The 22,717-nt window shown below is 42.4% G+C and overlaps 1 protein-coding gene across 8 annotated transcripts in view; it reads right to left on the minus strand.

Annotated features, from left to right (window-relative positions):
* Positions 1–9,577: 9,577 nt before the first annotated feature.
* arhgap17a (Rho GTPase activating protein 17a) overlaps positions 9,578–22,717 on the minus strand; it is a 48,457-nt gene continuing 35,317 nt past the window's right edge. For 2 of the 8 annotated variants that reach the window (XM_084078479.1, XM_084078478.1), the window contains 11 exons: positions 22,066–22,177; positions 21,721–21,802; positions 20,983–21,177; positions 19,150–19,241; positions 18,181–18,334; positions 16,956–17,237; positions 15,633–15,784; positions 15,440–15,472; positions 13,477–13,539; positions 12,732–13,298; positions 9,578–10,092 (listed from right to left, as the gene is read on the minus strand). In XM_084078479.1, the coding sequence (XP_083934605.1) occupies positions 9,947–10,092; positions 12,732–13,298; positions 13,477–13,539; positions 15,440–15,472; positions 15,633–15,784; positions 16,956–17,237; positions 18,181–18,334; positions 19,150–19,241; positions 20,983–21,177; positions 21,721–21,802; positions 22,066–22,177 (1,878 nt within the window). In that variant the 3' untranslated portion in view covers positions 9,578–9,946. Of the gene's footprint in view, positions 10,093–12,137; positions 12,162–12,731; positions 13,299–13,476; positions 13,540–15,439; positions 15,473–15,632; positions 15,785–16,955; positions 17,238–18,180; positions 18,335–19,149; positions 19,242–20,982; positions 21,178–21,720; positions 21,803–22,065; positions 22,178–22,717 lie in introns of all 8 variants that reach the window. The other 6 variants (XM_084078482.1, XM_084078481.1, XM_084078483.1 and 3 more) reach the window with 5 other exon arrangements.

Here is a 22,717-nt window from a genome sequence, read left to right on the forward strand (position 1 = left end):
AATAAAAAGAGCAAATATAAATACATACATTTAAGTCTACTAATGCTAGTGGCACCTAAAATTATTTTGCCTACCCTTTTTGAAACAACTTAGGTTTAAAAAAAATAAAATGTAGTAACACATTTTCCCACAATTGGTTTAACTAAGCTAAATACATCGGACAAATTGATAGAATAAAGAAATAAATCTAAGCAAACATTGGTTTAACAAAACTAAGACAAATCTAAGCAAAATACTTGGCTTTTACATACACTATTCAAAGAGTAACAAAGATAACAAAAGTAACAGAAGTTTCAAAACAAAAACAAAATATCCTTTTTAAAACACTGATGTAACGAAACTGAATGCATTGGATAATTCAAAAGGATAGACTGTCCAAGAACAGATACAGGAAACAAGTCAGGTTTCACTTAATAGAATTTGTTTCTATGGTTCACCATGCTATGTGGCTATTTGACCACAGAATATGGGTCCATATTTACACACCAATGCACCTTCGATGCTTCACCATACCATACTCTGTGGCTAATTGGTCACAGAATATGGTTCTAGCTCCACACACATATTTTCATACACATACATACACACCAAAGCACATACACCCATATCATGGCTACACACTTATACACATACATACACTCACACTCACACGTATCTATGTCAAAAAAGAAGCACATTACACATACACATTACTAATATTCTCTCCATATACATACGATTCATGTCCAAAGCTGGTGCCAAGTTCGGTAAGTATACAAATGAATGCACCCATTACTCCTCAATAATAATGCATTAATCCCTGTATTAAGTCAACTTTGGCTACTGTACATTGGATTTTTTTATTTTTACTAACTGTTGGAATACTTTATCATAATGTTTTATATTTGTTTAATTTTATTTTTAATTTAACTTATTTTTGAACATCTTTTTAAATGTAGTGGGCTGTTTTGCACATTTTTTGTTCTTTATCTAAGTTATTCCATAAATTAACCCCCTTTACCGATATACACCTGCCTTTTGTGGTTCCCTACTGGTTCCCTACACCGATGAACGAACGCATCATCACGGCAAGTCTGTACACCAGACATGCCAAAGTGACCATCGTGCATCGTCTATGCAATTGCAGAAGATGCCCCAGAGGAAGACAAGGACATCTTTTACGCCCAGCTCCAAAAAAACAACACAAGTGGCAGCCGAGATGAGAAGGTACAATCTGGAACTCCTGGGAATCAGTGAAGCAAGGTGGACCGGTTCCGGTCAGAAAAGGTTAGCCACAGGAGAGATGTTGTTGTTGTTCTCAGGCCACGAGGGAGACAACGCATCCCACAGCCAGGGAGTGGCCCTGATGTTGGCCAAGTCTGCACAGAGGGCTCTCATTGGATGGGAGGCTCATGGCCCACGGATCATCACAGCCTGTTTTCGAACAGAAAGGTGGAGGATAAATATGGACATCATCCAGTGCTGCTGTACCTACCTGTACCTATCCATAACCCCGGAGGTTCGTTGGGGCACCACAGACCTAATCTCTCAAGAACAGATTCTGCTCTCTGCTTGAATCTGTCGGGGGGGTTCGTCATATCGCGTACGCACTGGCCTACAAGTGGGCGTGCCTTCAGATCAGGAAGCAGGCCGCGCTTTACCCAATCAAATGTAGTGGATGGGATTTACGTGTGTGCCGATCCTTCCCCACTAGAAACAAACCGAAACTCATCTAACAATAACGTCCTCGGAGCAGACAAAACCCAGGAAAGATATTCACATTTTAACTTGCTCTTTCATCATAGAAAGAAGTGGGCTTATAACCAAAACGATCCATGTTGTCTGGGAGAAGTGGTGTTAGTGTTCTGTGTAGAAATATTGTTAGTGGGAATGAAAACATCGCACCACCGGAAGTGAAAGGCTGAAGGCAGACCAAAACCCTGGTTTCCTTGCGCACCTCCATGTGAGGACAGGAGTGAGGCAAGGCTGCCTATTGTCACGTGTTCTGTTCCTGCTGGCCATTGACTGGGTCATGAAGACAACTACATCTCAAAAGAAATGGCATCCAGTGGACACCTTGGACACAGATAGCTTCTTAATCGTGTCATACAGGGTCTTCATGTTCCTATGCTGTGCTGCTCCACTGCCAGAGCCATCCAGCGCCTCTATATAGCTCCTCTTATCTGCCCTTATACTTCTCCTGACTGCTCTGTTTGCTTCCGAGTACTCTACTTGGGCTTTTGCTTTTCTGGCCCATGTGTGACTGTTATTCCTAGCTGCCTTCCTCTGTTTCCTCTCCTCTATCCTTTTCAGGGTCTCTGCTGTCATCCATTCCTTGTGGCTATGCTTTGTCACAACCACTGTAGCCTGGCCTACCAGGGCCTGTGTTGTGTCTTGTGTACTCGTGTCTGTGTCCGTCACAGGGCCTGTAGGTTGGGGAATTGGGGTGCAATCAGGTGCATTGGGAGCACCTGGCCACTGTTCCCAATGCATTGAACTAATAGATGCATTGAACTAATAGAGTGCATTTTATTCAACGGTCTTTGTCGCCCTCGTGTGGACAAAATGAATAAAGCAAGTGGAAGTGGTCAATAAATCAACATATTAAAAAAGAGATGACGCAATATGGCACTATAGCAGGGCGGAATTTTGCCGTTTTCAATACACGATAGTGCACTTAGTGATACAAGCGCGAAATTTGGCACAGATGTCCTTCATATGACCCTAATTGATAATCAACCTCTGGCCACGCAAAAATCCTAAGATTTCAAGATGGCCACCACCAGTTTTCAAAATGGCTGCAACTGGGCCAACATTTTGGACTATATCACTTTGCTGGAGCTGTAAATCTTTGATTTCCTCCTTTATTTAATATAGGAGAATATGTTCTGAAGGTATTTCTACCAAGTAAGATAAAAAAATATATATTAGGTTCCAATATGGCGGCATATTTTCCAATATGGCTGCCGATAAATTGCATAAATGTACATTCACATGAGCTTGTAGCACATGTATTTGTATTAATTACCATACACAGAATCTATTTATAGCACATTTTAAAGTGATTTGGTAGCTTTTTAATGACCTAGGGCAACAGACTTTTCAATATGTTCACCAATAAATACAAAAACTTAGATATATATAGGGATATTTTCTCAAACAGGTGCTGACCTTTTTCTCTTTCCGTGGAAGGACAAAACTGTATGGCATCTGCTGAACGCATGAAAGAAGCAAAGACCTGATGACTTTGATCCAATAGCTGATGCATTTTCATGAAGGGGGATCCATCTGAGGTCCTTCGACAGCTTTTTCAAGCCAAGTCTTTGTGTCTGGGTTGCTCAGTCGGTAGAGCTTTCACCTTCGGATCACATGGTCATGGGTTCGATCAGGATCAGTGTATGAGTAGGTACGGTGAGTGTGGCGCTCCACCTAAGCAATACCAGGGGGTCTATAAGACCCCTGCGTTCTCAGCTGATACTGACAATAAGTCTCAGACTTATTTAATATGAACAAGTGCAACTGCTATGACAACAACGTCAGTATCGGAGCTGCGAATCATGGTGTGTCAGATGCTATCCTCTGCAGCTCTGCCTCAGATACTGACATTTTCACTTGTTCAAAGACTTGGCTTGAATTAGCTGTGGATTGCCTTTGGAAGGAGGGAAGGTTCTCAGATGGATCCCGTTCATGAAATTGCATCAGCTATTGAATCAAAGTCATCAGGTCTTTGCTTCTTTCATGCATTCAGGGGATGCCACACAGTTTTGTCCTTCCATGGAAGGGGAAAAAGGTCAGCATGGCAGACAACTTCTCCAAATTAGGTTCAACACCTGTTGCAATAAATGATAAACATATGCAAGTCATTAAGGAGTTCATAGTACTCACGTACGATAGAACTTCATAGAAGTAGTTCCTACAAGGAAGTGAATGCAAGTGAAGTGCATTCCAAGCAGGACATATACAGGGCCAGTCACTCTTGTGCAGTCCTGTTTGCCAAATTATGCCAGAAGCTGACACGATGTGGATGTAAAAAAGCATGTTCTGGACACTGCAAATGCTTTAAGTTTGGACTTATCTGCACACCCCTCTCTGGTTGCAGTTGCTAGTACACTGGCCTGTCACTTGCCCAGCCACCATTGTAAATGAGAATGTGTTTATAATGACTTGATAACAAAACAAAAAGTAAACACTAAGCTTTACCAAGCTAATAAATCACTTTCAAATGTTCCATAAATGGATTCTGTGTATGGTAATTAATACAAATACATGTACTACAAGCTCATGTGGATAAACCATAAGCAGATGCACATTTCTGCAATTTATCGGCAGCCATATTGGAATACATGCCGCCATATTGGAACCTAATGTTATTTTTGATCTTACATGGTAGGAATACCTCCAGAACATATTCTCTTATATTAAAATAAGCCCCAGCAAAGCGATATAGTCCAAAACATTGGCCCAGTTGCAGCCATTTTGAAAACTGGTGGTGGCCATCTTGAAATCTTAGGAATTCCGCGTGGCCAGAGGTTGATTATCAATTAGGGTCATATGAAGGTCATCTGTGCCAAATTTCGCGCTTGTATCACCAAGTGCACTATGGTATCAAAATTCCGCCCTGCTACTAGTTTATAAATATAATGTAAGCTGTTAAAATCTACAAGCTCACAATGAGACGCTTTGTTGGCTTGTAGATCTGCTTTTTCAGCCTGCGACACCATCGCAGAACAAATAAAATGTAGCCAGTTAAATTAAGTCCCCTCACATATGTATGCAAATTACATCCTGCTTATTGTCTCCGCCAGGCCGAAAGGCATGGCGAGACAGTATGTTTTGCCCCCTGTACGTCCGTCCGTCCGTCCGTCCGTCCGTCCGTCCGTGTGTGTGTGTGTGTGTGTGTGTGTGTGTGTGTGTGTGTCCTGTCCGTGTGTTACCAGCTAATCTCCGGCACCGTCGGCCCGCTCGCTGCGAAACTGTGCACACAATTCAATTCAAAGGTCTTATTGGCATGAGAAAACATACGTTTACATTGCCAAAGCAGAAAGCACAATACAACAATACATACAGCAATACAATCAAAACACACACTCACACACACGCACACACACTCCCTCGACGCCAATTCAGAACCTCTGCCATTTTTCACATGGGCCTGTTATAGCGCCACCAGGAGGCCGATTTGTGCAAAACCCATTGTTTTACCTTACTCCTACAGATTTTATCCAAACCTCATGCAAATTGGTACACAGTATCTCTACAGTCATGTGATCAACCCGGATCTGCCCGATTTCCCATATTCCATCCTGATTGGCTAAGGTTGGCTTCCAAAGTTTGCAGGATTGGTCCGTTTTGAACAAAATGCCTCAAATCATGAACGCAGCTTGCAATTTCCGTGAAATTTCACACGCACATTCCCATTAGGCCGAGGAAGAAATGCCACCCATTTGACATTGGCCTGTTATAGCGCCACCAGCAGGTCTAATTTAGCAAAACACATTTTTGGAACAAAATGCCACAAATCATGAATGCAGTGTCCGATTGCCGTGAAAGGCCTAAGAAGAAATGGCACCCTTTTCAAATTGGCCTATTATAGCGCCACCAGGAGGCCACAATAACGTACCTGACCTGGCGGAGACCTGTGCTCCGAGGAGCACTTTTTCTAGTTAAAGGGATATTTCACTTTCAAAAAAACTTTTGGTCATTTTATGGTCTACTCAGGCTTTAGTGAGCCCTCCAGACCGTTTTTAAGTTGCTTTATTCAGTATTTAGATATTTGATATTCATTTTACCAGCCACGCCCCCTTCCTATACAAACCCATTATAACTTAAAACTAAATTTTTAACCTTTTTAACCATCAAAAACACCCGTCCTTGGTTCTGGTGACTCACCCTGCCCTCCTAATGCGCGAGGGGGCCGTGTTTTTTTGATTACTTTTTTCATTTATTTTTAATATTTTTTTTTGGAAAATGAAAAAATTAAATACAAAAAATATATATTAAAAATAAATGAAAAAAGTAATCAAAAAAACACGGCCCCCTCACGCATTAGGAGGGCAGGGTGAGTCACCAGAACCAAGGACGGGTGTTTTTGATGGTTAAACAGGTTAAAAATTGAGTTTTAAGTTATAATGGGTTTGTATAGGAAGGGGGCGTGGCTGGTAAAATGAATATCAAATATCTAAATACTGAATAAAGCAACTTAAAAACGGTCTGGAGGGCTCACTAAAGCCTGAGTAGACCATAAAATGACCAAAAGTTTTTTTGAAAGTGAAATATCCCTTTAACATTGTTTCTTACCGTGAGCTGCTGGGCCAGCCCAGGTTCATCCAAAGAACACCTGTTCCTTAGCTGGTGAAGGTTCTCTCTGATGAACTGGCAGACAGAGAGTAGTTCAGTTTTATTAGGCCTTCAGTTTCTTTGAAAAGTCTTGTCTATGGATGGACAGACATGAGGAAGCATCCAGTCTTTCATATATTGCAAGTGCAACAACTACTATGTCTTGAACCAAGTTAGTTTGAATGTGCAAAAAAGGTTTCTGACCCAAAACTAAAATCACTCTCCAGGTGTCGCTGTTGCTACAATTCGGCCTAGATTCAGCCCAATGCAGGCTCACTTTGAACCTTTATATTTTCATGTGGGTTCATGAAAACAATCTGAAGTTTGTTTTTTAAAATTGATTGTACTAACTGCTAGCTAAATACTGCCTAAAGCAGCATCAATTACTGGCAGAAAGAGGGAACATCTTTACAACTGTGCTCGGGTGGCGCAGTAGTAAATTACAGGTTCCCACCAGCACGGAGTCTAGGGGTTCGAATCCACTGCGGTTCATTCTGGCTTGCCAAGTATCTAAACAAACACAATTTTTCGGTAAAGGGAAGCCGGGAGGGTGGGGACTGGGGAGAGTGACATTTGTTAATGCAGTGCACACTCCTACAGGCTGGGCGGCGCCTGTCAGTGGGGAATGTTGAACGGGAGGAGTAGGACGGAGCCTCTACGTCCTGTCGGTGGGGGCTCCTCAAATTGTAACCTAATGAAAAGTGCATAAATGTACCATAACAGAGACAATAATATAGAAAGTGCGATATCCTGATGAAGATCCAGTTGAGATCTAACGTTGATCCTCGTCTTTGTGCAGACTTTACTTTGTCTAACCTCTCTAGCACTCATTTGACGAAAGTTTGCATCCTACTGATCTCTTGTGACATTGAGTATCGGATGTTCCCTCCGTGGGCCTTCCTGTATCAGAACCCTCCTCTTAGCCCACAGGATGGTTCCTCTCTGAATAACCCTGTACAGACACTGGTGTCAGAGTGCCTGGACAAACTCAACAATTCCCGTGTCTCCTACGAGATACAGTGTTAGATACATAAGATAGATCCTCAAGGGTAAATTGGATAAAACAGATGAAAATTATAACCAAAAAAGTAACCCAAAACAGCCTATTGACACTTCCCTTCCCTGAATAACATGGATTAAGGGCATCATCCATAGGGACATACAGTAGATGATACAAGCACATACATAAAGGCAAAGAGTGACAGCTTCATTGTGTTTAGAAGGCACTGAGCACACAAGCAAAGTTAGGGTGTCTAACAAATACATTTCAGCCCATCAAATCTTATGACCAAATACAATACCACAATGCCATAAACAAAAGTAAAGTAAGACATGAGCACAAATTCACAACTTGGTCAATTTTTTATCATACACTTTATTTTCTTTGGAGAGAGAGTATAACCAAGCATTCATGTTATAGTATACCACCTGTATACTTGTTTCTATTTTTTTCTGATCCATTTTTTCCACTGCTGTTGCAAACCACATTAAAGCTTTACCTTATCCTACCTTACATCTGTTTTCTCTTCAGGTTTTAAACTCACCAGACAGCATACTGTACATACAAAACAATTGAGCTTACAAATGCATCATTATTGTTTTCTAGTTTTAATGGCATTTGCTTGTCTTTGAGGAGCTTTGCGAGACCCTCAGTCTCGATGCAGAATAAGGCAGTGAGGTACGGTAGCAGAAAGAGAGAAGGGGGAAGACTGACTCAACAATTATAATGTGTGATGGTCTCTGATATGCAGTACAAACAGATGTTTCCATGGCAACTGCAGCATCTGAGACATATTTTCCCCTCCCCTTGGTACCATGTTGGGCTGGCTTTCCCTGGGAACTGGACCCCTCCCCCCTCCCGAGTTATATTCAAGGCAAAAAAAAGAGAGAGAGAGCGCAAGAGTTTACATCAGGAAATCACCACAAAACCATTTTGTCTGTCAAAAAAATCTAACACCACCTCACTACTGAGTTTAGTACAGCACTTTGTACACTCAGCTCCGTGGGGAAAGAGAAGGTCTTCCCAGTTAGGGGAAACCGGCTAAAAAAGAAAACACCCAAAAAAAACAATAGCTTCTTGAGTTTGGGTGGTGCTCAAGTGCAATATCAACCATTTTAAGCGATTCACTGTCAAGGATGAGTTAGCGGGCAAGCGCCTTGAAAATCATCCTTTTACCAACATTCATTTCATACAGAGTCCGTCGCTCGTAATGCCCTGGCAACGCCAGACAGAACAAGTGGAGATAAAGAGGTGAAATACTGATGGCCTGCTAGAAAGGCTTTTTTTTTATTTTATTCTAGCCATATGAACATTTTATGCTCATCCTTCTATGACTGCTCCTGGATTTTTAGATTACATAAGAAAAGTCATGGAAGGAAGAGTAGTCAGTATTTACAATTGAAACCCTGCCATGAAGCAACGTACTGTAGGCTTTGCAGGGCAATGGGCGTTTCATGTGTCACTGTGTGGCAACGTAGCCCTCCTATTTGTGGAACCCAAAGTCATACTGAACATCCAAGACATATCTTAAACATACAGCTTTGGTGTACAACAACAGTATTATCACAGGCAGGGTAAATTGGCCTCTTCATACATCCCCAAACTATTCGTGTTGCCAAGTGACAGCAGTTCCTTGTAAATACTGAAGTATTAATGAACTTTCTGACTCTTCCATACAGTAAAGTATCATTATATGGTTCTAGTAGGAACCAGTAAGGCATTATTTTGATTTCAAAGACTGCATAATTACATAAAGCCACAGGGAATGTGTGTTTTTGTAAATAAATACAAGAGATAAAGATAAAGAGAGCAACGGTCAGGTTTCATACAAAAACATGATGGGGGACAAAGGAAAAATAAAGTGTTTGAGATGACTGGAAGCCTGCAGTCACCAGCTACACTTCAGCAACAACACTTTCACTTTGCTAACATTTTTATTTCTATCGTCCCCTGTCCCCAAGTGCTGCAGAAATACCTTTCATTATTTATTGTTCTAAGGCCATTTTTCCCACAACACCTAAAAAAAATACAAAACAAAAACTCACACCTCACACCAAAATAGCCAAAGAAGCCTCATCAGTCCACATTTTCCAAATGAAACCCATAACGTCTAGTCATGTCTATTCAGGCGCCCTGGAGAAAGACATGCAGTTTTCCTCCAAAGAAAGCAGCTGAGCTCTTTACTGCTGCGGGTCATCTAAAACTCGACAAAGCTACATGAAGGGCTTTGCCAGTGCTACCGTTACAATCGTATAGGTAAGGGTGCTAAAAGGGAGGAGACCCCCCCAATTCTACTGTTTAGGAGCCGATTGTCTTGATTTGGTATGGAGTGGAGTATGGTGTCGGCAGTATATGTGTGTGTGTGTGTGTGTGTGTGTGTGTGTGTGTGTGTGTGTGTGTGTGTGTGTGTGTGTGTGTGTGTGTGTGTGTGCGCGTGTACTGTATATGTGTATGTGTATGTGTATGTGTATACGTGTTGTGTTACACGTGAGTGGGGAAGAAAACAGCAGGTTTGTGTATCTGTTGGGGGGCAGTGTAGTGATTGAGGAGGATGATGGACAATGGATGAGAAATGGGTGGAGGTGGACTCAAGGTGTGGAGGTGTGTTCTGTCCCTCCCGCTCTCCTTTCTTCATAGGACGGTACTCTCCGAGTCCAGGTCACAGTCTTTGGGAGGGGTCAGTGAGGAGGAGGTGGGGGTCGTGGTCGCGGGCTGCTGCTCCACAGCGAGCTCGGGGACCAGGGCTCGAGTCAGCCCCTTAAAGGACATGGCTGGGTCTGAAAAGAACACGACAACAGTCACGTCAAACTCCAAAAAGCAAGTGTTTTTGTTAACTGGTGTGACCCAAAGTGGTGTCTCTATCCATTTTCTTTGGGTCAACTTGTTTTAGCCTGGAAAACTAGCCTTTTTTTCTTTTCTTTTCTTTACTTCCGAAAAGCCAATATACCGTACGTACTTACATTTGACAATCTTTTTCTCTTTTTTCCATGTAAGTTAGACTCTCCCTCTAATGCTTGTACTTCCTGGGTCATTTTTGCACTTATTATTCAATGAATCGTGTCGCCTATATTTGATGTGCCTTTTGTCTATTGTGAGCAGGTATTGCATGGCATGTCTTCCTGCAAACTGAATGTCCTGTAGTTGGGGGTGCTTGTGATGTGAAGAACTTGTCATACATTTAATTATGGACCACAATAATGCAGAATAATAGCCATAAAATTGGGGGAATTACCTAAGCTCACTCAGGCTAGACATTTACTATAATTAGTTTCATATTATGGCTGCCATAATCAAAGCTGCATGCTGTGACAACTCTGTACAGTTAGTAAGTTAGGACAAACCCTTCTCTCATGCATTACAAGTAATGAGGTGTGATGATGCAACCACACATTATGTAACACATATCTTGACATGGTAATTATTACACTACATGCCCACATTTACTGTACATGTACAACTCAAAAAACAAAACTAAAAAACAAATAATTATTCTTTTAAGGGATTCCATGTTCTGAAGAGACAAATATACCATTTGTGCCATTCAACAAATATGATAGTTTCCATCTGCTAAACAAATGGAAAATGCAAGGTTCTGCAATCAAACAAGTGTGACAGATTTGTCATTTAACAGTAGGTGGAGCTGTTTGGCCAGAGTGCCATCAACGTGCAACAAGTTGTGGTAAGCTGAGGTGACAGAATAACTGAAATAATAGTCTTGCTAATCTGAAATAGGGCTGGTTATTGAGCTGATAAAGTATATCGTAATTGATGGAAATCATAATTGTTTAAAGTGACCAATAAATTGCAAAAGAAGAACGAATCATACTCAATGTTCCCCCTTTATGAAAGAAGAAAATGTTTTTTTTAAATATATAAAACAGCAGAATATGACTATGTATGATTAAAAAGTGCATAGAATTAACTGAAGCCTAACAATAACCAACCCCATTCTAGACCAAAGACAGGGAAACCAAACAGCTGATCCTTGCAAGCCTTAGCAGAGTGCATATTGTGCTAAGCTTTGGATGCTTGGAAGCATGCAGGCCGTTATGCACTCTGACTTCATATGGTACATTAGACCAGTGGTTCTCAAAGTCTCCAGGGAGCCTCAGGGTTCCTCGAGAGGGTTCCAAATGGACCCGTACATGTCTGTAACTCAAATCAAATGGACCCATAAGGGTCCATTTGGTTCCAGATGTACACTCTCGAGAGGGTTCCAAATGGACCCGTACATGTCTGTAACTCAAATCAAATGGACCCATAAGGGTCCATTTGGTTCCAGATGTACACTCTCAATGAGGGGGGGTCCTTAAAATCAAAACGTTTGAGAACCACAGGCACTAGGCAATACATAGCAGGTACAAAGCATCTCAAGTCATAGGCATGCATTACAGACTTAAACATGATTCATACTGAGTGTTTGTTGTACAAATTTGGAGGCTCATTATGAGGAGAATACTCAGATCAATATGTAGAATTTCTCATATACAGTATTCTGACTAAACTGCAGTGATTAAAACCTTACTGTGGTGTGTTTAGGGTTTGAAAATGACACGCTGAAACTCAAATGACTGAATTAGCTAAATAAATCATTGTATTGATAAATCGATCATCAACACCTTGCTGTCAGTTGCAAACCCTTGGTGAATAATGTTACTGAAAAGACATTTCAGTCATTTGGAATGGAGGTTAATGATTTGTGACCATGGTGTCTGTGTAGACAGCAGGCAGGCAAACAAGAATGGCCCAGGGTGATAAATGTTGCAAAAGATAAACAAAAAAGTGCACGAGCTGCAAATGTAAGGTCCAATTAACAACAAACCTTTCCACAAGTGCTCCTTTTAACCTGTGGACGCATTGCAATACAACATTATTAGAGAGAGAGAGAACAGCTGTTCATACTGTATGCCCCACGAAGGGCTGAGGGCTGAAGGAACGCTTACAGAGTACAGACTATACAGACGACAGCACAAGCAACCAATAAGCTTCAATATTTTCAGTCCTCCGTGGAACATGACTGGAGTCCACTGACTTATAACACATTCTATTTGTTCAAAACAAGACTGACGACAAAAGAAAGATAGCAGCAAGATTCAGCATCACATCTAAACAAAAGCTTTGCTAACGCAAAAGTTAGTGTATCAGTGGATTATTTTCATTATACGTACAATTGGTCCAATTTGACTGTGTTTTATACACACGTCACACACACACACTATATTTTAACTTTTTCGTAGGGCTGCACAACTATTTGTATACAATTGTATTCCACAATTAAGTTTCGATAATTAGAATTAAGAACGTTTCACTTGAGATAGAATGCCCACTGTTATCGCAAATTAATGGCATGTGAGAACAGGAGGCAAAAATGAGCAATAAAATTAACCTCAACCTTTACAAAGGCAATGACACTCACCCATAATCTTGTAAGCGGTTGCACAGATCCCATTGGTATCGCTAGCTGTTGTGGCGGGTTGGGGCGGAGGCGGGATGTTGGGCCTGTTCCTAGGCTTGGGAACGGGTCGTGGCCGTGGGAGGGAGCCTGACTGGAAGGGAGAGGGGGACGGAGGAGGTGCAGCGGCGGGGCTGTCTTGGCTGGCGGCAGCAGTGGAAGGCGGAGGGGTGTCTGGAGGGGTGGGGGTACCTGGTGGTGAATGGTCAGTTCCCTGGTGATGGTCTGTGGCGAGCTGGGTAAGTGACCGAGGCTGGCTTGGAGGGCTGACCTGGGTGGGAGGCTGCGGGGGCGGATGGTTTGGTGCCTGGATGGGGGTCTGGTTGTTGGAGTGGCGCCTGGGTGTGGCACAGGGCTGCAGTGGGGTAGGGGAGGTGGGCGAGGTGGGAGAGTGGCTGGAGAGGGGTCGAGGGGTAGGGCTGATAGACTGGGAGGAGCCTGTAGAGGAAGGGTGGTGGTTGGTCGAGCTAGTGGGGTGGCCAGGAGGAGGGTTGGTCGGCTTAGGAGGGGCAGGAGCTGGCTTCTTGGTACCTGGAAGGTGAAGAGCATTATCAGTATGCTGAACAGTTACATTACAAACCCTTAAGATTGCATTATAGAGCCCTCACATTTCTGATAATTGTGGCATTAATGTATTATTATATATTTTTTGCCTTTTTTATGTTAGTTGGTTTATTATGTATTGTGGGTTGAGTACTGACTTACTGACTTTTAAAGGGCAAGACCACTTTGGTAGAGGTTTGGGTTGTGTAGTTCCCTTGCCATGATGTAACTCCAAAGGTGGACAAGAAATCAAAAATAATTGCTCCATGAATGGATAATTCAAAATATGCTCCTCGTTGACTTACATTGTATGGTTAAACAGCTCTCAAAGTCACTCTTTTAGCACATAAACAAACACAAACAAAGGTGATTCAGACAATATAGAACATCACCAAACCCAGTACTGTTTTTTTTTTTTTTTGAATAAAAAATGTTACTTCCTGTTGATTTTTCTATTTTTATAAAGAAGAAACCCGGACTGGATCCGCGGATCCGGATGTTCAATTAGTAATAATGTTCAGAGGAAAGGAAGGTTATAGTTTCTTAACCTTGTCTATGTCTATTCTATAACATATAATATGTTTATTCTGTAACATGGTCTGTCTTATGCTCTGGGGTTCTTTACAGTACATGGCTCTGAAAGACGCTAGTCGTCTTTCTTTGAGAGACACATACGGGTGTTTGGGGGGCATGGCGGTGTCCGCAACAGTCTTGTAGGTGCAAACAATGCATCAGCATTGAGGTTGTGAGAGAAAAACTTGGGACTATACTGGAACACTAGCAGTCAAACAGAGGAGCAACGGTGGGGCAAAGGCACATACATCATACAGTAGGTGACTGACGTCACAAACTGGCCACATGAAGCCACGCAGTTATTGGACCCTGTCTTGTTTATGCAGTATTGTGTGTTGGGACATAAAAAGTTAATTTCTGTACCAACACACAACGAAGAATTATCTAATCTTATCTAAATGATTCTGTGCTGAAACAGTGGTGTAGGGTTTGTGGAAGTGTTTGTACACTACCTAAAGAACGCTGATATGCTTCCTTTGAAATCTGACCAAACAAGGTACCTTAAAAACAAATTTCCTTCTTGAACAAACAACCTAAAATGTTTAACTTTTCACCCAACTGCATCAAGTTTAAAGCAGCAAGTGTCCTTTATGTTCCTCTGTGTCAAGTTCACCAAGATGCTAATAAAGACTTTAACACGATTAATAACAACATTTACAAAGACTAAAATAATTTCACGTGTTCTATGCAGGAACAAGGACAATGCAGTATGGTCCAACGACTAACTGGTCTTTGTTTCACGTTTCAGCAGGAGGTCAATTAAATTAAATCCTGTTTATACACTGCAGTTCAGTGAGACAAATAACAAAGTCACATAGTGTAGCTCCTGGAGCCTGTACAGTCATAGATTTGCTTCCCTGTTCTCTAACTAGTAAACAAAGTGGAGCACAGATGTGGCCTTTGATTCCCAATCATTACTCCAAGCTGCTTACTCAACTTATCCAACAGCCAAAAGACATTGTTTGGAAGTTGGATGTTACAAGACAACGGTCTGTTAGCTAGTTGGTTGAGACATTTGAGTTTTTGTGTGAACTCATACTAATTTGGGTCTACTGCACTAAACACTGAATAATGACTTGTCTGCAGTACTAATGCAGGGACCTCTGCGGTGGCTACTGCTGTACACAGTACAAAGAGGACTTTGTTTACATTTTAGACATTAGCTGACGCCCTTGTCCAGAGCGATGTACAAGTGCAACTGCAGAATAAGCTCCAATGCCTAGATTAACAAACACGCAATAGTAAGGAGTACAAGGTCAAAACAATAGTGCATAGAAAACAGTAGGGATCAGATAAAAGGGATGTTCAGTGGTAATAATGACAAGAGAGGAGGAGATCTCTGATGGTCAAATCAAAGAATAAGACCCGCTAACTGTCAGAAACTTGCAAAAAATTATGTAGCTCTTTATTCTACGTTTCGGTCGTTAGACCTTCATCAGGACAGACAATTGTTTGTCCTGATGAAGGTCTAACGACCGAAGCGGTGTGCGGGTCCTATTCTTTTGATTTAACCATCAGAGATCTCCTCCTAAATTGTGCATTTTTTACTTACGCACCTGTCGCCAACCTTTGAGGTGTGCATCGGCCTCCTTCACAAAAATAATGAAAAGAGCAAATACAGGAGGCAGAAGGGATTGAAGAAAAAATAAGGGGGCAAAGGGGTGTGTGTAAAGAGAAGGGTGTCCAATTTATGATGGAAGATAATACAGTATGTCTCTGGTATATCTTGTGCAGATTTGAATTGCTCACCTCGGCGCATCATGTGAGGACTGGGCCCCATGGGTCCGGCCCCGGGGTTCCCCACACTCAACTGCCCGGCCCCTCCACTTAGCCCCCCTGCTGAGCCATTCCTCTGCAGCAGAGGGGTGGGAGTGGAGGTGGGGTCACGTAGCTTCGGGTTGCTGGAGAGAGAGGAATCACCTGTTCAAACTTTGAGCTCTTCAAAATGCTGGATGATAATCATTGGACATAGAGACATCAGATCACAGTGTGGAACCTGTGATCTGATGTCTGTGCTTTAACCACAAGAACTCTAGCGTTCCTTTTCTGGAGCGAACGTTCGGCGATAACAGCCAGTCTACAAGCTCCCAACGCGTTGTAACGCTGCGCATTGTGAGCTTGTTTTGCAAAGCTATTTGGTGTAGAGGGAAAAAGAGGGGGCCTAGTATAGACATGGGGCACTGCGGTCAACTAATTATACACTGCTCAAAATAATTAAGGGAACACTTTGATCCCTTAATTCATTTGAGCAGTTTTTGTTAGCAGTATGTACACAGTTCATGAAAACTCAAAATATTAAGGGACCAAAGTGTTCCCTACATTTCTTTGAGCAGTTTATATTTTTAAGTGGTTAAGTTATTTTACAAGAAGCCTTATCTAACCACATTTGTGAGAGTGTGCCTCTTTCCTGAATTTACCTTTCCAGCTCAGCCTGTAGGATCAATAAGAATGCTGGAACTGAATGGAGTTATCTGTCTGAAATGCCTTGCGCTCTGAATGGCCTCCTTTCACTGACTGACTCAAAGACACCCTTCAATCGTTACATAAGAAGCACCAACGTCCAGGCTCCCATCTCGGAGCAGTTGAGTCCCAGTTTCCAGTTGATGCCAGTGTTTTAGGGAGGGAGGAGGCATTTGGAGGACAGCGGCCTGGGAGGGAATGTTAAGACGTGACAGCAGCCATTGTTGCTGCTGTTTCAGTGGGCAGTGAGGGCAGTGAGAGGAGCCTGTGTCTGCTACAAGTGATGGAGCTGTTTTAAGACTGACGGCCTTGCCAGAGAGGCGCAAAGTGAACAAAAAGTAAACTGCTGTGTCTGCAAGCCTCGGCTTAATATTGAGCTCTGCTTCCTTTTTAGACAAAATGATTGATCAGACTGATCTTATCCATTAAACACAAACCAAAATCTGGAAGGACTGTTGTCCTTTCTGTTTGTTTTTTCTTCCAGAGGTCTTTCATGTATTTCCTGCACGTGCAATTGAATACATTTCCTCTCATTGTACTTTGTAATTGCATGTCTGTATGGCATGCTGTGTCCTCCCTTCCCACCCCAGTGGCAAACAAGCAGCCCCTTACCTGAGCTCCTCAGTGTGCTGGGCTAGAAGCTGTTGGGCTGCTGCTAGAGCAGCCATGCTCTGGGCCAAGCTAGGTTGGCAGGGTTCAGATGAGCCCGAGCCCCATGGGGGGGCTGGGGGCTGGGGCTCTGTCACGGCGTGGGCCACCTGCCCAGCCCCATGCCCCGGCCCTGCAGCCTCCACGGGGGGTAATGGAGGCTGGAAGGCAGGTGAGGCATGCTGCTTTCTACCTAAGGTGTTGCTGCCTCTACGGAGGGTGTGGTCCGAATGCTTGTTAGAAATGCTACATGGAGACGAGAGGGAAAGGCAATAAAGGAGAGAAAGACACCGCAGCTCTGATTAGAAAATTAGAAAGCTCCAAAATCCACCAGGTTAAGAGAAACGCACACACACACACACACACACACACCCCAAAGTGTAGTCAGGATAGATTATGAAGCAATATTACAGGAATTATATATTAATTAATTTAAGCACAAGAAAGGCCACAGTTAAGGAAAACTAGGAAAAATACCAGTTTCAGCACCCACATTTCACAGGACAATTAATCACACAATTAAGCACATATCATTGTTACTGATTTGGTTAGATTAGACAAAACAAATAAATTGTAAAGTAATCATCATCACAGTCTATTATTCCATACGTCATTCATTACTGGAAATCCCTGGGTGCCATATTAATGGCACTTCCCCTCCTCTCTTAATAGTTAGGATGGGGTAAATGCAGAAGACAAATTTCACATACCAAAACAACTAAAGGGGGCTAATTTATTAATAGGGCAACTTTTAACTACATGAGCTGAGCTAATGCTGAATCGTTTGGCTCCCTTTGCGGCCGTCAGGTGTTTTGATGTTGCCGTCAGGAGTTTTAATGTTTCAGTTCCGAGACAGATGTGTTTTACTGTTCAATATACAAATCTGGCACTGCTATGACAATTCTAATAATGGTTCGTCATGCAATTCCAGTACAAGACAGATTAGCTGGCTTGGTTGGTTCGCTGGTTATAAATATTGATATATAGCTTCAGGCCTAAAGAGAGCAAGATAGGAAACACCCGCCATTAAAAACCAGCTGCCCTAGTGTTTAGCTGACCACTGTGATGAGTGTGAATAGTAGACAGGAGTGATGTTTGGAATTCTGGATCACATGCCAACAGCAACATATCATTCAGGACCCCGGTTGGGCCCCAGGGACACCTCTGTGTGGTTCTCCTGGCTGTTTACCTGTCTTTGCGAGGTGTGTCGTTGTCTGGTCCCACCATGCTCCCAGGTCTCTTCCTCTCAATGGTGCTGCAGTCGTAGTCTAGGTGGTTGTGGTTGTTGTGGTTGGAAGGAGGGGTGGGCATGGCAAATATGCCAGACACGTTGAACTCCACATCTACAGCAAAACCACATTCATGTCACGCGTCAGTAGATAACAGCTATATAAGGATTACCGTAGTTGATATTGATGGCTGATTAGGAGTTGTAATTATTAGCGTTGATATTTTTTTGGACCAAAATCCTTTAACTAGATGAACCCTAAGATCAGTATTCAGGGTGTGACATAAAAGGTGAACATTGTGGGGAAAATGGCTAACGTTCGGCTAAAAAAGAATATCTACAAGCTCACAACGCATCGCAATAAGTTGTGAACTTGTACATCAGCTATCTTAGGCGAGGAGATTTGTGTGTAGAGGGGAAAAAGGATAGGGCCTTGGGGGACCAGGTTTAACGGGTTAAATGAACATCTTGTATGTTATATTGAGGACTTGACTACTTCTAAAACCAACAGTTGTTTTGACTTGAAATGAAATAAAATGCTCTCATGTACTTGAATTCCAGGGATTATTCATGGAACAGGATATGACCATGTGCAGCCATTCTTTCATCCCCTGGAAAATAGCTATCAGCTAGCCTTGGCTCTAGTCACACTCCATTCTTTCTCCATTTTAATGACTATATAATCATATTAATTACTGTAATTATATTATAATATACAAATATTCATCTCCAAAATCCAGCTGCTTGTTTTCATTCTAATTTTATCCTATTTTACACTCACACGCAAGCTTATAGATCTGCTATGTTAGCTATTTTGGAAAATTCTCGCCTAAGCGATTAAATTGTATTCTTTAAAATAATGACATAGCATGAAATCAAAAGGTCATTTTATTCTACATGATGAGGCCCCAGGGGGGCTTTCTTCCTCACCCTCAGGGAAGAACCAGTCCGCATGCTGGATGATGGGCTCTATGATGGTAACAACGTGCACAGAGGTAGCTGCAGCCATCTCGGCCAGACTCCTGGACACACACACACACACACACACACACACACATACATCTTTGTATTACTATACTTGTGAGGACATCAACATTCTAAGATGGTCAATTTATGAATGCCTATCCCACCATTATGTGTATATAATTTAGATATAAATTTAGTTTTGGCTATGCTTCTTTACTGTTTGCTCTCCCTCCTCCTTTTTCTTCTTGTCCCTTTCTTAAAACAAAAAATTGAGCTTGTGCAAAAATGAATTTCACCCCCTTCTGTAAACCTGTGATGTGACAATTAACTCATTTTCTGCCAATAACGCATATATGCGTTCTTTAGAATCCATCACTTGCCTGCCAATAACGCATATATGCGTTTTTAAAATACATTTTAAAAACATGTTTTTTTTTATTTCAATGAAAAATCTCTGGCAGAAAACTGTGCAAAAAAATCTGAAATAACTCTGGCAGGTTAAGTGTTAAGTTGAATGGCAGTTTTACAATTTTTAACCCTAACGCCAAAATTCACTGGTGCACAACTAAGAATAAATCAGGCTCAACTTAACCTCAACCCATAAACCTCACCTCTAAATGCCTAATCCTGACCCTAACCAGGATTAGGATGCCTTCCCACATAAAAAGGTTGGTCTTCACTACAATAACAGAGAGTATGTTCTTAAGAAACCTGCCATGTTGTCCACTCTCTTTGTTTAGACTGTGATATCCACAGGGGAAGGCATACTTCTTCTTTGGTGTATACACACAGTAGCTAGCCAGTGAATTATATCCCTTCGTCTGCCTCATCATCGCTACTTCCTCATGTTCCTTCCTCCGACCCTCCCTTTAACTTTTTAGTCGTAGAACAGCCACTCTTATCTAGAGTGACAGGGTGGGGCTCCGAAGTGTAGAGCAGTGGTTCCGAAGACATAAATTATACTTCAGCACTTTTTTATACGCTGAGAATATGTCATTTTTGTCAGCCGTGTTACAAAGTATAATTGGCTTTAACCCTAGTCCTCTGCAATCTCTAACACCTACTGCTGGTTTTCTATCCTAACAGGAAATTGACTGCACCTCGTAAAAGTTAAAGACGGGGTGCTGTGATTTTCAGTGATTCCCCCCCCCCCTAAAACATAATCAGGTATTATGGTTATACTAGGAGGAAGATTTTTTTCAAAAAAGTATACAAATTGTTAAAATTATGTTTTTATGTGGACACGCCTCCAGTTCATTAAGTATACCTGGTTCTCACCTTAGCACCTCCTCCACCACCTTAGCACCACCCACCTGTCCCTCCTCCTCCTCATGCCCACACCTGCTGTGTTATGATAATGAGGGGGAGGGTATGTTACTAAATCGCTGTTTCTCTATTGGCACGTTTGACCCTCAAGGTTTCAGCCTCCAGGAAGAAACTCCAAATAGTCAGAGAAGACACCATAAAACCACCATAAAACCACCACCGGGGGGCTTAATGAAGTTCTATCAACCTCATAGACACATGAAAAACAGAAAAAGTGCAAAAACATGGCACCAGCTCTTTAAGACCTACTGTAGGACACTAGGTGAATGCAACATAGCTGGTAGGATGGAAAACCAGCATTACCAGGTGCGGAAACATTATGTAGATATTGGTTGGAATGAAAACCTGCACACACTGCCCTGTGTTTCACTCAAGGTTACACATGATTAATCGATGGCCAGAAAGGGGATTGAACCGACAACCTTACAGTTACAGAATGGACATTCTCGCATTCCTTCCACCATCTCTCACCCCTCGGTCTTGGCCCAGAGCAGGTTGGGTCCCAGGACGATGGCGATGTTGCTGGGGGTCATCTTGTTGACCTCGCTCTCCTGGGCCAGCTTGGCCAGGAACTTAACCAGGTACCTCAAGTTGGCCTTGCTGTTCTTTGGCAGCTGATCACACACCACCCACAGGGCCTGAAGCCTCTTGTCTGGGTCCGACACACTGGAAGGAGGAGAGGGAGAGATTGAGAAGAGGACCAAAGCTGAGATCCACTGGGTTAAAGACCAGGAATGTGCTTGGTGACCTTGGTGCAGGAAGTTATCAACAACTCAAACAGTGACGTAAGCACATACAGTACTGCTGCTCACGGTTCAGGGACAACAGGACCTCACATTCACCACAGGGGGACCTTACACATTTTAAACAAATTACAACAGACATACACATCCACTCTCTATACATAGAAGATGAATAAACATCAGTTTTTCCAATAGAACCCTTCCCTTCCTTTCATTCTCTTTTGAGTTACAGTAACAATTTCTGTTCTTTCACTGGTTGAATAGAGCACATGAGACCAGATATAGAACAGGGCCACACCCATGAATATGGTAAATATCTCAGATATCCATACGCTAAGCACAAATTTCCTGTCATGTGCAGGTTTCAATAAAGTACAACAGTCAGACATGCATTTTCACCTCACTTGGAGGCTGTGGAATGTCTATATTATTAAAAGCTAAAGAGATATTTGACTTCCATTCTTACCTGGATGCTTGGGTCCACTCATCATAGAGATGGTAGGTCAGCAAAGGTTCAGGGAGTTCTCTAAGGTAAGACTTCAACGCCCCTGCACACACAGCATGAGAAAAATAAGACACAGCATTCTATGATTTGTGTTTTATACAAGGCATAAAACCATATATCAATTCTTAAATCATAGTGGTCCTAGTTCCTAGTCTAAGTCAGGTGAAGCCAAACTTAGAAAGTACATTCAAAATATATTTCACACACATGCACAGATAGATAGACAGACAGACAGACAGATAGATTTTAACTTGAGCTCAGCACAGATTGGGCAAATATGACGGTAGCATTTGGGTTGGAGCATACCTGCGACAGCATGGGGGTCAGAGTAGAACTCCTCCAGTTGGGACGTCGAACAGTCCAGTGCAGCCTTCAGCTTCTTTAGTTTGGAGGCTCCTGCTGCGATCCTGAACAGACCCTGACACACACACACACACACAATAAAATGGATGATCTACAGGCAAACAGGACAGGACCCTGTATCGACACATTTATGGCAAGCCTTAGTTTAAACACAGTAAAATACTCAATGTTAACACTGAGGATTTTAGACAGGCCCTGGTACAGATTCAACACATTCCCTCATCCTCCCTGTGCCACATAATGAGTCTTAAAACACACGCACGCGCACACACACACACACACACACACACACACACACACACACACACACACACACACACACACACACACACACACACACACACACACACACACACACACACACACACACACACACACACACACACACACACACACACACACACACACACACACACACAGATGCATAGCCTACATGTAAACAAAGACACCCTGCCACTCATAGCACAGCTTTCATTTTCATACAAAACCAAGCCTGTCCTCACACCACACTGACACTGCCCGGGCTCACTAGGGAATGAATGGGAGGACAAATAATGTGGTATGCACTAAAAACACACAAACACTCTCTCACACA

The sequence above is a fragment of the Gymnoscopelus microlampas genome (genome assembly GCF_963454915.1).
Source record: "Gymnoscopelus microlampas genome assembly, chromosome: 14".
Taxonomy (NCBI): domain Eukaryota; kingdom Metazoa; phylum Chordata; class Actinopteri; order Myctophiformes; family Myctophidae; genus Gymnoscopelus; species Gymnoscopelus microlampas.